This window comes from Larimichthys crocea, chromosome III (genome assembly GCF_000972845.2).
Source record: "Larimichthys crocea isolate SSNF chromosome III, L_crocea_2.0, whole genome shotgun sequence".
Taxonomy (NCBI): domain Eukaryota; kingdom Metazoa; phylum Chordata; class Actinopteri; family Sciaenidae; genus Larimichthys; species Larimichthys crocea.
In genome coordinates, this window is record NC_040013.1 from 3,621,822 (window position 1) to 3,638,336 (window position 16,515).

Consider the following 16,515-nt stretch of genomic DNA (forward strand, 5'->3'; position numbering starts at 1 on the left):
ACATGCACTGAACTCTCAGGTGACGTATTAGCGAGTGAAAGGAAACACAGAGACGCAAAGTGAGTTCTCGTGTCAGTCGGATTTGGAGGGAGGCTGCTGAGTGTTAGCTGTCAGCAGGAACTGGTTGGCCGGGTACGCGAGTCAGGCCAGGTGTGGTTTGATTCCTTCCACCTGCAGCCAACTTGTCATTGTTGGTTCACTTAACTTGACTGACGGTCCCATCTGTCGTCGCATACAACAAATCTGCCAAAACATTTTCTCATTGACTTGACACCTGTGTTGTGAAGAATCTGCTCGGAGACATTCATCGAAAAATTCAACCGTGCCTTGTATTCAGCTGTGCACGGGCAAAATGACAGTCCATAAGTAGTTGGACAGTGACAGATGAACTGTAGCTGCGTTTGCTCTGTACTCCTGCACACTGGATTTGAAATAAAACAATGATTATGAGGTTATAATGCCAAGTCGGAGCTTTAGTTTGAGGTGTTTGCTGTTTTTAGGCAAACCTCCAATTTACAGGAATTAGTATGAGACCCTTTGTAGTCAGACATCAGCAAATACTTGACATCTTCCCCGGTGATGCTTCGCCAGGTCTGTACTCAGCAATCTTCACTTCTTGCCTTCAGCGTGAGAAACACATGCTCAGTTGGACTGAGTTAAGGTCATGGACTTTTTTGGCCAGATAAAAATAAAAAATAAAAATCCCTGGTTACTTCGGTTTAGGTCCAGAAATCTCGGAACTGAAACTCAAAAGAAAGCTTTTAAAAACATAGCGGACTCCATGAAAGTGGACCTGTGGCATCTGTAGACATAGGCTCATTTTAAGGTAACAAAAACACAATGATTCTTATTTTCGGGTGATTATACACCAATAAAAACGTAGTTATGCATATTATATTTCATTTCTGCCATATTCTGTAAACAGAGCCCCTGAAAGTCTGCACTTTAATTCAGCATGAGCATGATTTCATTTTAATTCCAATATGCAAAAACCTTGTTGCATATAAAACTACATCTCATATAGGGGTTTTATACACATAAATTTTGTTCCTACCTGGATTTGAGCTTTAGGATTCCCGCTAAATGAACATAGCTCAAACAGGGTTGACAGAAATGTGCGGGCAAAGGTAATGCTCAGACCCTTTCCTCGGCATCACCAAGCGTGTTTCAAATTGAAAACAGACCTCTAAAGAACAACCTCCAAGTTCTCCACATGCTCAGCTCCACCCTCAGTCCGTTTCCCCCTTTTCGTTTCCCCTCACCATCCCTTCTGAAATTGCAATCTCAAAACAACTGGAAAGTTTAGGTCAAACGGGAGGAAAACAAGAAGTGAGAGGCATGTGGACATGAAGCCGAGTGTGCGCAGATTTGCAGTGGAAGCAGATTTTTTTTGCTAAAGTACCAGACAGCTTTATATTAGTTTGTCATCTGGGAATTGTGGTTTCAAATGTTCTCACATCAATACAATGTCTGCATCTGAGAGGAATGTGTTGCTGGTTTCCAAACTCAGCCTTGGAGCAGACCAACAATGATAACGATCTAGTCATAGCACATGTATGTAGCCACAACATATTCTAACCACATTACTCAAGCTGTTCAGTACAACGCTTAGAAACAAAGTCGGTACATCCTGACAAACGAAATCCAAATGACAAAACTCAAAATGACAAAACTCACCTCAGAAAGAAAAGAGAGAAAGAAAGAGGGAACAAAGAAGAGCTCAGGGATTCTTCCTTCTTTCTCTGTATTTCTAACACTTCTGCAGCAAGTCAGAGCACACGAGAGTAAAAACAATAGCACACGCACACAGATGCCGAAACACACACACCTCTATCTAAACCAGACGAGACAGAAAAACAAGAGTCTGACTGAAAGGTGTGCCTCTGGCCTGAAACTCATTGGTCATGCGACATGAAGGGGTGGGTAAATGGGTGTCACTGAGCCTGCGATTGGCTGTGGAGGAGCAGGGAGAGGCTTGGTGTGCAGGCTGGGGGCTCCAAACTGGGGGCCAATCAGGGGGGGAGAAGTACAATCAGATTTCTTTTGGAAATGTGGGGTGTTTGGATATAACTGCAGTTGCTGACACGTCATATCACTAGCCATGGTTACCCAAGAGGGAAGCAGGGCCAAAGTCAACCATCCTGCACTGTGAAAACACACACAGCAGTCTCTCCAGCTGAGAGAGTGGGCACAAAGGATTACATGACACACTCAAAGACCATTTTCATTTCTGCAGGGACAAAAAAACAAACCGGTGAGTCTAAGTGAATCCAAACAAAATGTTCAGAGGGCAGCACCTGCATGCTATGAGTCAAATTGCAGCTACATCACTTCATTAGAGTGGGCGAAGAAGGAAGAAGCAAACTGCAGTGCAGGTGTTGGTCACAGTGTAGTGTTTCCCAAACAGCTGAAAATTCATTTGTAGCTGTCGACTCGGAGCGCAGCTGCAAGCGGCTCTCAGCGCCAAGAGTCAGCTGCAAACAGCAGTGAATTCACAAGCTGCCTAACAGTGAACGAATGCACCGACAGACTTTGCTCTTTCGAATGCCTTAATAACAAAAAATATACAAAGGAATGCTTCAGGCACAAACCGGCTGCCCACATAAATACTGCATTATCATGAATCTGTGGGTGTGTAAGTGCTGCCGGCCTATAGATGGCGCTGACTGCCTGCACATGACACACACACTTGTCAGAAATCTTCCATCTAACTTTAATATGTGGACATTTGAAGATGAGCTGTAAGCTTCAGTCTCTGAAGAAGAACTTAGACTAATATAGAAATGTCATTTTTATAGTGTTAGTCGGGGGGTTCGTGTTGTAAATCTATCGAAATGAGATTCTGATTTTTAAATATCAAAATGAAAAGCAGGATTAACGCTTCAGTGTTGTACCCTTCTGCCATCTAGTGACTCTTCTTTTTGTTTTGTTTTGTGTTTAACAGTTTGTTCTCCATAGTTTGTTGTTATTTGAATAAATTGCATTATATACGCACATATGGCCAGGTATATAACGGGTAGCTTATCTTATTAAATAAGGATTAGAAGTTTCACAGTTGTTTGGGGAATAAAACTAATGAACTTTGGATCTTTACCAATCAAGACTCGATAGTTTAACAATGGTGAAGACGACTTTGACGGAAAAAGTTTAAATTGAATCTTGAATTTGATCAATCGTAACACCCCTATTCATTTTAGTAGAGTATAAAATAGGGAGCTTTGACTCTCACATTACATTGGCGTAAACTTTATTGGCAGCAAACCTCCGACTGTTCATATTCAAATGTTTAAATAAAGTACAGTGCGTCTTTTTTCCACTTTTCAAACAGATATGAAAGATATGATTGCTGGTTTGCAGTGAACTATGATGTTTTAACATCATTTATTGATCTGTGATGTGCGTTGTCTTTTACCTGCGACGAGGGGACATGGGTACGTCCCGATCAATGGGGCTGTGGGGTGAGTAGCATGCTGGCGGGGTCGGGGTTCTGCTGGACACAGAGTTATTTCTGTAGTCTGAAGGGGAGAACTCCTGTGGAGGAAGAGAGAAACGACAAACGAAAGCAAGAAAGAGTGAGTAAGCATGAAAGTCAAACTTCCTGCAGCAAACCAACTTGAGCTGAGAGTTGAGGAATCTTTTGAGAGTGCTTAGACCATGATGCAATGTTACTGTAAAAGAGCTATGTTCAGTGTGGAGGCTGGAATTCAGCAGCAGTATTTAAGGATTTCTGCCTCACCAAGCTCTGAACAAATGTAGTGTCCTTGTTTCAGGAAGCTCTAAATCTGAGCAGACTGTACTGTATGACAACGTGGAATAAAACAAAGTCCAACACACCATCATGTGGGATATATCCAGTCAGGATCAACACAGGAAAGATTTATCTGTAGATCAAATGAGACCCACATGAAGAAACACCACACGCAGAACACTAGAGATCGTTCTTTCTTCTTCATCGTGACTGAAACCTGACGTCCTTTGGTTTCGGGTACAGAATAAACAGCACGCCAAACACACACACTTTGCCATTGTTTGATTGTATTTAGTGCCCTGTGCGCACAAATAAAAGTCTCTACGGCATGAGTCACGCCCCAACATTCCTCCACCGCGGGCCGATCAGTCTCGACGATCACAGCAGCCCACATCAACATTTTTTAATCTTGATTACCATTTCTATCAGAGCCCCTCAGCTGATAGATGATAGATTGTGTGGCAACAGATGTTTGGCACAACTCCACCGCTGGTCTGATGGGAAAGACAGAGCCAGCGTGTACTTCAATAGGTTCCAGATGCAGGGGCGAATTATTCATGGTACTTATAAACAGTGTCCTTCGTCATGGAAGGAGAGAAGACATTCCACGTGGTGAGAATCTCATTTGTTTACTGTACAAACAACAGTGTTATTCAAGGAAGAAACTGGCAGCAAAGTTTGAGTTATGTGAACTTTTGACAGAAGAGGGCGCTACACGTCCGCTGAACACATGTAGCAGTTCTTAGTTCCAGCAGCACACAGTTACAACATTATGGCAAAGGTTGATTTATGCAAGTTTAATTATGTCACGATTAGCCGCTAGTGAAACTGACCTCAGGCACATGTTCCCATTAAACACTCTGCACACCTGGACCGAGTCTGCACAGGACATAACTCAAGTCAGACACTTTTACTGTCAGGAATCCCAACAAACTAATTGTTTCTAACCACAACACTGTCTGGAAACTCACCACCTGTGATACTGACCACTTACTGATACAGGAAGCACACTCATGCACTGCTGTGTTACGCAAAACTAACAGAATGACTTTGTTTAAAACAAGAAAAGAAAAAAAAGGCGTCCAAACTGTTTCACAACTTTCAGTTTACCGGGGAAACAAAGCTATTACTTTATTTCAAGTCTGTGCACGGTCCAGGAAAACTTTGACTGCGACTCAAACAGCCCACAGAGAACTCAAGAGTACAGCTTTTACAACAAAGCTCACCAAGTTTTTCTCCCTCAGCCATCATCAGCTGGCATCAGCGTCACACAGACTCGGTCCAAAAGGGGAGAAATGTCTCCACCCGGCTCTTTGAACCGGTACACGTCTGGTCTGAGACTCAAGTTGAAGCTGATGCTCAGTGCTGGGTGCTCACACAGTGGCACTGATGGAGTCGTAGATTTGTGCGTTCAATGCCAGCACCCGCTTCCAATTCAGCAACTCTTTGAACAATGTCTCTGTTCTCAATTGAGTCCAATTTTCCTCTTCTTTTTCCGTAGCGAGTGGGCAGATTAGTGGTGCGTGCCAGGAAGCCTTTACCAGAAATGATCATTGGGACGTCTCCCTGCAATTCCTCCCAGGATAAACCCAGTATAATAACGGCGGGCTCATAAGATCACATATTCCATATAATCAGAGTACAAGAATAGAGACATCCATGTCCCCTCCTGCTGTGAAACAATCTCATAGGCATATACCTATATAGACATACATGCTTTAGGGACTGTCTCCGGAAGACCTAGTGAAGCCGGGCACTATGTGCACACTAATGCAAAGCAAGCCTATGTTATATAAGTGTCTGGCTACTGAATGTAGATCTTCATGCTCTCCAAGAGCAGAAGAATTACGGATAAAATCGCAGCTCTGATCTATAAGACTCAAGAGGAATGCAATGAAGTAAAGAAAAACAAAAGGAAGAGGGAGAGAGAGAAAAAACAAGCGCTCCACTGTGACAGGGAGTCTGCAGCTGTGATTGAGCTTGACCTTGGAAAGTAAAAAAAAACAAAACTTTGTCTGCACCACCAGAGCAGTTCTCCAATCACAAACATCCATTCTGCCGTCTCCGATGCCAGCCTTTTATAGCAGTAACCATGGCATTGCTGGCAGCGGCCTTAAACTGGGCTCCCTGAAACATCTTTGTTCCCAAATCACACCATTACACACGGCTGATCTCAGAGCTACAATGCAATCGGTAAAACCTCAGCGTGGCGGTGCCAACAATGTTGGTGTCTCATGCACCAACAAACTTAGGGAGGGGCACAGACGAGCTGAGGAAAGCCTATTATTTTGTCTTGGATGGGAGAGTGGTTCATAGATGGGAGAGACCACTGGAGAAAAATCAGCCAATTCTTCCTGGTTCCTGCGGCTGGTGAGAGGAGGAAGCTCTGATTAAATCTGCACTGAACTGTAATCAGGAGCTCACAGTCCACATACCCGAGATCATTAGGGCAAGTCACTGGTATGCTGCGCTGGTCTTGAGCTGCATATATAATAACATATCTAAACTAGGAGTCTTCCACTAGTTCGTGTGAGAAAATGTGAGTTTAACACCAAAGCACAATCTCAGAGCTCAATCTTTACTTATGAAATCAGAGTTTATTTCGACCAAAGCAGAGTTGGTGAGTGTTGGAACAGTGAAAGACAGTAAAAGATACTGTAGGGATCTTTTCCAAAAGGTTGTCAGACACTTACAAGAACAATATGAGTCTGTCAGCGACAAAAACAAGCAGACATGCAACAGTCAAGCAATACTTTGCAGGGCTAATTTGTCCCCGACAGCTACACGACTTGACAAGACTTGTAATAAACTACCGTTTGTTGGAATCATGAAAAAACTAACCTGTCCAGTTCGAAGTGTGTCTAACGATTATCTCGGAGGTAAAACTACTGGTTTTGTCAATGGAGCACCCAGTTGTTTTTGGTCTGCAATGCTGTGATCTATAACCTTTAAAAAAGGCCCAGAAAACCTATTTTCTCAATTAGTTTCACTATTTGCTGCCAACGTTGGTTAGAAAAAGCTCATGTGAACCATTCACTGATCGAAGCTGTACAACATTAAATCAAGTTTTAATGTTGAATTCTTTCATTTTCTGCAGAACATAACCCTCTGCAGTGGCACGACATCTGCAGCCAAGATGGCAGACTAGTTATGGAAGATTGTGTTGAAGCTGTTTATTTGAATCATCCATCCACCCATCCATTTTCTCTACCCGCTTTATCCCTGGCAGGGGAAAAGGGGGCTGGAGCGTATCTCAGCATGCATTGGGAGAAAGAGAGCGAGAGAGAATGTCAGCAGAAATTTGACATTAATGGGATTCAGCTTGATCTCAACATGTAAAAATCCAAACATGAAATGTGGCTTGCCATATTCCGAACGCACTTTGTGACCTGACAAGCCACATTTCTCAAAGCAGAAAATCAACCATATTAATTGTGTCAATTCATGCATTTAAAAATCACTCTACAGCGTTAAATGGTAACGTATTGATTCAAGACTACTGGGGAAACGTTTTTGGATTCACTTAAATGTTATGATCTCACCAAATGAATGAATGTGGATTGGCTTATGGTCAAAGAAAAGGCTGAGTACTGGAGGCAGATAAACTGTCAGAAATGTGAGCGAATCGCTCTGAAACGAAAACAAGCCTCTGGTCTGCGATTGGCCACTTCAAGACACAAACAAACAGGATATGGTGAACTGAAGTGAGGGCAGCTGTTTCAGATCAAGGCCCATGGGAGAAGTTGGGGACAGTGCCAGTGGAGGAGCCTTCAGTCTGGCTCCAAGCAAGCCACTCTGCATCATCATCATTACCACCCTGCAGCTTCAATTACAGGGCATGGGCCAGCAGCACACAGGAGCGATGCCTAGGGGAGGGCTTTTATTTTGGGAAGCTTGGTGCTGCTGTAAGAAAGTGCTATAACTGCTCATTCACTGTCTCCACCACAGACATGACTGCTGTACTACAATGAGGCGGGGGACACCAGACATCCTGGGCTGGGTAATAATCAGAGCTCTGTACAGTGTTTCCTATCCAACAGCGTTGCATTGGTGGAGGTCCTGAGCAAAGACCTGAGGCTGACGGTAACCTACTCGTTATCCACTGTCACTGATGGACCCTGCCTTGTAATTATGTCTGAGCGATGGTGCGTTACACATTCTGTAACAAATAAAACACGGGACATCATTTTATATCAAAATTCATTAACATTCTTGGACCTTCTTTACTGCCTGATATGTTGTTTTATGGAAGGTATAGAACTGATTAGAATAATAATATGGCTCGACCAGTGGGCTGATAAAAGCTGTAGCCAGGTTGCGCCCATGTGATGAGCCCATTTCCTCCCATGTAATATAAACAAGCTGTACACAGAGGATCTAGGTTTCTTGCCTCAGGCCATGCTTATTTAAACTTTTTTTCAAAGCAGGGATGTGAAACTCGTCATATTCAGTCCCCAGTCCATAAAGCAGTACATGGACTGAGCTTTTAAAGTCAACCTCAATCTTCTCAATCCTCTACATAAAATTCCTTGGCCCGGGCTTACACTGTGCAGCGTTCAATAACATGGAATAAAGTGACAGATCTTCGTGATGCCAGTGCTAATACCTCCCCCTCTCTCCATTCGTTCTACGTGGCCACACACCATCAGACTGCTGCAGATATAAACCATATGTACAAGATTAGAGGCCAAATGAACAGCAGAGAGATGAAGACAACAGGATGACAGTGAGTGTACTGTGCAGTAATTCTCTCCGGGCACCGTCGCCACTGTCGAGCCAAATCGAGCTGCGCTTCGTTCAACTTTCTGCCAAGGAGACTGTAGTTTCCTTTTATTAATCTCAACTCAAACGTTGGCGCAGAAAGACGCACTGATGACGCAGTTCACAAGTGGAAACGACATCATTAAAAGATTTTCTGCGCTGTAGCGTTCAGGATTCATGACGCTCACGTGGACGAACCTGATCGTGAACGGTAATGGCACAGTAAATGCTTGGGAGACCTTTGAGACAAGCCAAAGCCATCTCATGTGATCGAAGTGTAGGTGGTCTGAGAGAGGCACTCACCCACACTGCCACCAGAGAGTCAGAGACACAATGAGGAATGAACACAATTCTGAGGGTTTATTTATCCACGAAGGGTGCTACAACCAACACATTTTTCATCCCTATTAAATTCCCCACAAGGCTCCGACTGAAGCAGCATATCAAGCCCATTAGACATCTGGAGTTCATTATGGTTGGACTAAAAATCGCTGGACTTCATGATGCTTTTAATTTATGGTCGCTCGGATGCCTCTTTTCATATGCATCAGAAAAAACACAATAACAAATCGAAAGACGCTGAATTTAAACTGAAGTGCTGATTAAAACGGTCGTAACGAGCTGGAAGGTCTCGAGATAGCGCCACTTTTAAACAGCTCATCAGTGGAAATCCCTCCGTAAATGTAATCTTTAAATGCTTAATGATGACTGCGGTAATTGGACGGAAAACATCTGGTGGGTCTTCTACTCTTGTTTCACGCAGAGGTACAGTAACTCTCCTATATAACACAGGAGTATGACTTCTAATGCAATACAACATGATGGAGTACAGCCTTTGCACACTCATATTTCGACAGGAATTTCCGTGAATGGCTAAAACATAAATCTAAAGATGTCAGCAGGACATGCATTTGTGGTGCCTCAGTGCAGCAGAGTTATTCTACAGCGTTAACTGCAGTGGCCATTTTACCAGCTCAACAATTATGATTTATGACCAACATATGCAGCCATGGCAACCGTTAGCCTTAAACGTAGGTGTTGTCCGGTGTTAAACTAGTGGAATATATGCTGACAGTTCTGTTTTTGCTGGCACGAATACACTGAGGGGCAGTTATACACGTCGTTCCCTTGACAACAACTTTTGGAATGTTGACACACCGCTCAACCGCCTTCGTAAACAACACCAACTAGTAAAAAAAAGGCACATCTCTCCCGGCCAACGTTCCCCCGTAAAACTCGCAGGGCCCAGTGTCCCCACGAGTGCGCCAGGGGGCCTCGAAAGCACGGGGAATCAAAAGTGCCCCAGTTTGCTTTTCCACTCCGGGGGAAAGAAAAACAGGCACGCTGATCAATCAGTGGGGATGAGGAGAGGCATGCCGCCCGTGCAGCGGCCACAATGGACCCCGGGGCTTAACGGCTACGGGTCCACGTGAAAAGACCTCACACTGTCCAGTCACAGAGCTCACTGTGCGGAGGAGAAGAAGAAGAAAACATCCCTTTGCCGTGGCCGCAGCCAGCGCCGCTCCCTCGACACTAGCTTGGCTTAGCACAGCACCGACCTGCCAAACCAAACAACAGCCCCACTCATGTCAGACCTGAAATAGTGCATAATTCCAAACCATCGTCGTCAAGTAAAAGATATGCACGTCTGTATTTAGAGGGGAAGCCACTGCAGGTGAGGTGCATTTACCTCTCACACAAGTCTTGAAGATAAAGACTTCTACATATTGACTCCACTTAAAAAACAAACTGCGTTCTATTCCTGCACGCCAAGTCACCATTTCTGGTCCAAAGCGAGAACCACAGCTTTGCACTCCATTCCACCACAACCTCCAGAATGCAGCAGGACAAAGCCAGTCGCTGGCGTGCAGGCTGGGCTGCTATGAAGAGAATGATGGACAGAGCAATGTATAGGATGGAGGAAGTATGGATGGATACTTTCCTTGCCGTCTCCGGATAAAGAGCTTAGTGACACATGTCATACAGCCAAGGCCACTCTACCCAATTTAGCATAAAGAGGGAAAAATTGGTCTGCACAGGGCCCAAACTGAGTGTCACCCTGCAGGATCTGGCTATCCTACACTAGAGAGTTATATTTATAAAGCAACCACCCTATCCCAGCACAGGATTCTGCAGCCCACTAAGGGAACCCTCAGGAACCTCAAAGTGCAGCAACTACAAACCCAGACATGGAGCCTGGTCCTAATGGCCCAGTGACGGGTCAAAGCAGTTGGGTTTTGGCACTGCGCATCGCAACAGAGATCCTGTTGTGGTCATTTCTTGATGATATAAACAGATGCTCTGATTCATGACAGTGGCCGACCAGTTACAGATACAATCTCATGCCCAGCTTCAAGGGAGCTGGGATGCCTTTGCTCTCTTTGTCATGGTGGTGAGCCAGAAGATATTAAAGTCCACGAACACCGCCGCTCATATCAAGGCATGACAAAACAAAAAATACAGGGTACAAAGGCAACACCTAAAAAAGAATTCATAAATGCCAACGATACATTGGTTTAAAACATACATTTATAGCAATGCATCTTGAATTTCTACAGTTGTCTTTGCATTTTATCCTCTAGTGAAGATCAAAGGTCACCGTGAGCCGGTAGCTACTTGGGACTTCAGGACGCTTCGGCAGGATGAATGCTTCCTGCAAAGAAAAGGACCACACCTTCTCATTAAAAGGTCATTTAAGTAGCTCCTTCAACACACTACCCTTTTACAACTTGATCCGAATGTCCTGGATAGATTTCCTGCAAAACAAGGCAATGCAGACATTCTTGGCCCAAGGGAACATTGTTTTACAGTCAAGTTTAAAAGGAAACAAAGTATAGAAGCACTGACCACAAATGTAAAATCAAAATGAATCACATATATACACACTACAAAAAAATGTGCATAAGATTCATCAATGAGGAGGAAGTGCATTCAAGTTAAGAGCTTTTGTAAGTGTAAGTAAAGAACTGCATTGTCCATCTTTCATTGTGCAGCCAATCTTTGCTCATTATCATACATGTGTTCTGTGTTTTGCTGCAGGCAGTTTGCACTAAAGCACAAAGGACTTTGCTGTGTTAGAGCGGCCTCTGGGCTGAGCAGAGTGGTGTGATGGCTTAAGTACAGTTTGGGAATGTCAGCAGGCTCCCTGGTGTCCACCCCGACCCCCATCTCTTCCAGCTCCCATCACACAACGACGGGCCTTGTGACGCGAGGGGAAAAAGCAGCACCAGCCTTCCACTGCCTCTGCCATCACAGCCACTATTGTACACAGGCTTTTTCTCAGGATATCCAACACCCTGGAAAATGGGGGATCCTGTTGCGCATCCCACTCTCCTCACTCAGGGAGCCAAAACAGGGGTGGAAAAGCCTTTTAGGGGCTTTTCAGAGAGGCTGATCACCTGATACAGCAGCACTCTGCACCTCTAAAGCAGGACAGAGGCCCCTGTCATGGACGCTCCACATCTTAGTGCTCACTGGGCTGCTGTGTTCCTGCCAGCCCGAGCAGCATAATACACAGTGTGCCTATGGCAGGCCTCTTCCCAGCCATTTCCCCACCGAGCGCTCTGAAAGAACTCCACTCACTAATCACAGCGCTGCGGCGGGAGGCTCGTCACCACTTTAAAACCAGGGTAGACGTCCCTTGGAGGAAGGGGTCAGCCAAAACCCCAAACTCTCATCCAATAGGCTCGATGATGGTAAACACTGAGGCTGTCAGGCATAGATGGCAGAGCATGCAATCCAAATCAATTTTAAAGACCAGAAAAAGGTAGAAGTGGCGGACATAGCGATGACTAAAACACCTCAAATTGCAGCCTTCTGAAAACATGTAGCTTGATATTAATTCGAAAAAGACACTGAATGAACAGTTAATAAAAAAAAAGCCAAAAAAGGCCAAGTTGATATTGGAAAAGCAGGAGATTGGAGGAATGTAATGTCTCCCAGAGGATACAAGACGATGGAGATTCCAACATGGGAAAAAATGCAAGAAAAAAGGTTGAATTTAAAAATGGTAAGGAGAACGGGTGAACGGACGACTCCATAAATACCACAAACATGCGATGGCGTCCCTGATGGACAGCTATGACAGGAGCACGTTCATTCCTAAAGAGCTCGCTGATGGAGCTCTCCACCACAACACAGCTCCTAATGTGTTTCTTGGTAGGCCAATACGGAAGTTTGCTCCGCCATGGTTTTGCTGGCCGCAGCCTCGCTATGACTCCACAGTGGGTTGTTGAATGCGGTTTTTGGATTGATGCGGAAAACATCAACATCTGTATTTAACAGAGGCTTACAATGCCTTCTGTGAGAACTAATACAATGATAAAATGGAATATCAACATGTTAAACTGAACACAAGTGCTTCGACTACGTAGAGCGGATGTGAGAAACCCACTGCAGCATAAACTAAAGAATTTTTAAGACCCGTTTTAAAAGCTATATTTAAAGTAGCACTGCAGCAATTTAACACTGTATCACTGGGCGAGACAGGTTTTTATTTTTAGTTTTATAGGCTGAAATATTCTGGCTTTGAATTCTTTCTCTGAGACGAGCTCCAAAAACATTGAATCCTGCATTGCTCTTTCCTCTCTGTCCGATAAATCCTCATATCAAAACATGAACCCCAAGTTTGGAATTTGAAATGGTTAATCTGTAATTACTTTTTAGTCAAGGGGATCAGTAGCACAGAAAGGTTAATTCACTTCCAAGCGTGAAGGACTAGACGACTTCATCATCTCCCGGCCAGCCTGCTGTCTGCCCGAGGCGTCAGTCGTCCAAACGAGCATCACATATCACGCTCGTGTCAGTTGAATCTGCCCGAAAAACGAGGCCGTCAGTGAGCTGATTCATGTCTGCACACACAGACAGACACCCTACACACCCCTCCCTGCCCTAAAACAACTTGGAAGGAGACAACATGCCGTGCGGCTTTGCAGTCGCATCACATTAGTTATTAAGAGTGACTCTGCTCATGCATTCCTAAAAGGCTATATTTTTGCTAGGACTAGATTTAATGATGTTCATTTTATTTCGATAAAGACTGGGCAAAAAAAAAGCAATGACAGCATCCTCAAAAAGAGCCACTTGGACCGCAGTTACATCACGGCTAGACCGGTTCATCTTCCTCCCAGTGCGAAGAGAGATGAAAACTGCATTGACGTAAGCCTGATGTCTCACAGACGGGACACCGCTGTGAGTGACAGTACATCTGAATCCCATTTGACGTGTAAACAACACAAAGAATCCCAAACTCGAGGGGAAGTTTTTAAAAAAAGCTCCTTCCCAGTCAGAGGTCTCGTAGAAGGAACGCATGAATGTTTTCAAGTTCAACCCTCTGCATATTTATCTAACTTTATGTAATGTCCAGAGTTCTGAAACATGGCTGGAATTCCTCGTGCCATTACAAAAGGTCTCGCATGTTTTTTCCTGTTCTGTCATCTCACATGTGATATCTTCAGTGGGACCCATGCCTGAGACTGAGCATGTAGGCATAGCTGAAATAGCTCGTGATGAACTTTCCCACAACATTTTCTCTCTTTAACTCACTGAAGTCTCTCCAGACGCCCGAGTCCCCCCTCTTGGTTTTGTTGTTGGAATGGTACAGAAGCACAGCAGAGTTTTTGCTGCAGCCTTATGATAACCTCAAGTCTGTATCTTACTCACTTCCCATATTTTACCTCTCACAGGGACTAATGAGTCTGCATTCAGGCAACTAAAGGTTAAGGCCATTGTTTTGACGGTAAGTAATAATTTTTTTCCCTCCTTGGAGCGGGATCGCTCTGAATGAAACAGCTCCAGACTTTTTGTTCAGCTTAATGTCAGGTATTTCTGAAAGGCTGACCTTTGAAGTTTACACCCTCCCTGATATAAAAATGTCAAACCCTCTCTGCATCCTGCCTTTACTGTACAATCCACAGACAGTGCACAAACCTTTTGTAGGGCATCTTCTGTGGAATCAGAAGGTAACAATTCAGGAGGAAATGCTAAGAATTCAAACATGTTATTCTTAGAGCCTGGGATAGTGAAAACAAATATAGTCACACAGACGAAAGGATAAAATCATCCAGCTGTTCTGACTGAGAGAGCTGCAGCTATGGCTGAATTAAAGTTGGACAAATCTAAAAAACCTGCATGCATTTGTCCCGTATATTGTGCTATTCCTAGATCCCAAACCTGTCAATCTGCCACAACACCCATGAAAATCAAAAAGTGAAGTGGCGAGCGCAGACAGCACAGAGACAGGACTACAAACTCCTCCCTCGTTTCTGGTTGGTGGAGACTGTAATTTCACGCTTACTAAGAACCAATTGTCCTCATCTAATTAAAGACATTTTGTAGTTGGAATTCAGCTGCTTTTTCTCTTAGCACAGCGGACAGTTATTGAAATGGAGGATTAGGCAGGTTTACAGAAAGGACAGAAAACCAACCTGTGACAGCGGTCTGGACAGTCTGTGGACGCTCTTCTCCTCTGGAGACCATGGACGCAGCTGGACACTGTGACAAAGACAAGAGAGGGTCAGGGATACATATGTATGTGGGTTGTTTATGTGGTACAATAATAATTTATTTCTCTGAATATATACTGGGTTATTGTGGATGTCTGTTTATTTAATCTACTAACTGACTTTCCAAATGTAGCATATTCATGAGATACTGCACATTAAAGATGACGGTGTTATAAAAATGACCAAAATATCTCATGATACAGGATTTTATTGCCATGTTCAGGCATTTTTGTGGGTTCTCCATGGGAATATGCACAGATGTAACCGTAAACTTGTTTATTTTGAAGATCCGCTGTAGTTTCAAAATGAAATTAAACCACAATTGGGAAGCTTCTTCAGTCCAGATGGGAGAACGCTGTTTACACTGTGGCCTATTAAGAGCTGTCCAGTCAACTAACGGCCACGCTCGCAGAGCTCGTGGGGAACGTTCCACATTCTGCCTTTTGTTAACGTGAATGCAAACGCTGGAATGTGATATCCTGTGCATATCCTTTGTTACTACAGTACAATCCCATGGCTTCCCTTTCTGTCTGTTATTACCATACCTATTGACTCTGGGCCTGTTGTGGAGTCAAGAGAGCACTTGTTGTAAAGCCTGTTTAAGCAGTGAATGGACAGGTCTCTGAAATGTTGAGCTCTAAAATGTCCAAGACTTTATCTCAGACCCTCTTCATGCTGAAAGAATTTCTTCTTTAATCTAATCTTTCAGGCTGATTGTTCGACTGTAATTTACAAGTAACCAAATCGCATGTGTGTGTGACTTCAGACGCTTTAATCCTTTGCTTTAGTTACAGCATCGGTAAGAACAATGCAGGAGTGGGCACGCTGGCTGAGGCTTCAGTATCTGTCCAACAACTACAAATGCTGCACGGCAAGTTATTATTAAAGTTCCACCAAAGCTTTATTTGTAGTAATTCTTTAATGTGTGGCTGGAGGTTCACATTAAAGGCCGAGGGAGGCATAAGAAACCTTCTGGTAATAAAGCCCATATTTGATCTGCATGCTTGAACACTGCAGCACTAATTTCCCCATACAGCAGATCAAGTGAGCTACCTCTTGTTGGTGGTCGGTGTCAGCCTCTCCCTCTTCCCGTCGGGGCTGGCAGGAGGATCTGGTGAATAAGGTCCAGGGGACAGAGACGCGGGGCTGGAGATGGTGTACTCTCTGTAATTCTGATTCTCATCTCGACTCACGATTACCGCCTCCTACGAAAAACATGTTGTTGTATTAGTATCTGCTGAGCGTAACGCGATTGCTACGAGTGCATTTTTGTCATAGTTGAAGGCTTAATTGAGAAACACAATGGACACCTGTGGGAATGTCACAACACACACAAGTAAATAATGTATCCTCAGGACTGCAGATCGTATTCGATATCACCATGTGTTGTAGGTGGTGCTTTGGGATCTCAATAAAACACAGGAACAAGCACTAAATCACTACAAGGTCTTGTATTGCTTCCATCTCGAGGATTGGGAAATAAGCAGATATGCAATAAACAGA

At 44.1% G+C, this 16,515-nt stretch overlaps 1 protein-coding gene across 1 annotated transcript in view; it reads right to left on the reverse strand.

The window, feature by feature from the left end:
• pdlim2 (PDZ and LIM domain 2 (mystique)) overlaps window positions 1-16,515 on the reverse strand; it is a 33,795-nt gene that overhangs the window by 3,277 nt on the left and 14,003 nt on the right. The window contains exons 5-7 of the mRNA XM_019255368.2: window positions 16,066-16,217; window positions 14,935-15,001; window positions 3,413-3,531 (exon numbers count right to left, since the gene is read on the reverse strand). Coding sequence (XP_019110913.1) covers window positions 3,413-3,531; window positions 14,935-15,001; window positions 16,066-16,217 — 338 coding nt within the window. The remainder of the gene's footprint in view (window positions 1-3,412; window positions 3,532-14,934; window positions 15,002-16,065; window positions 16,218-16,515) is intronic.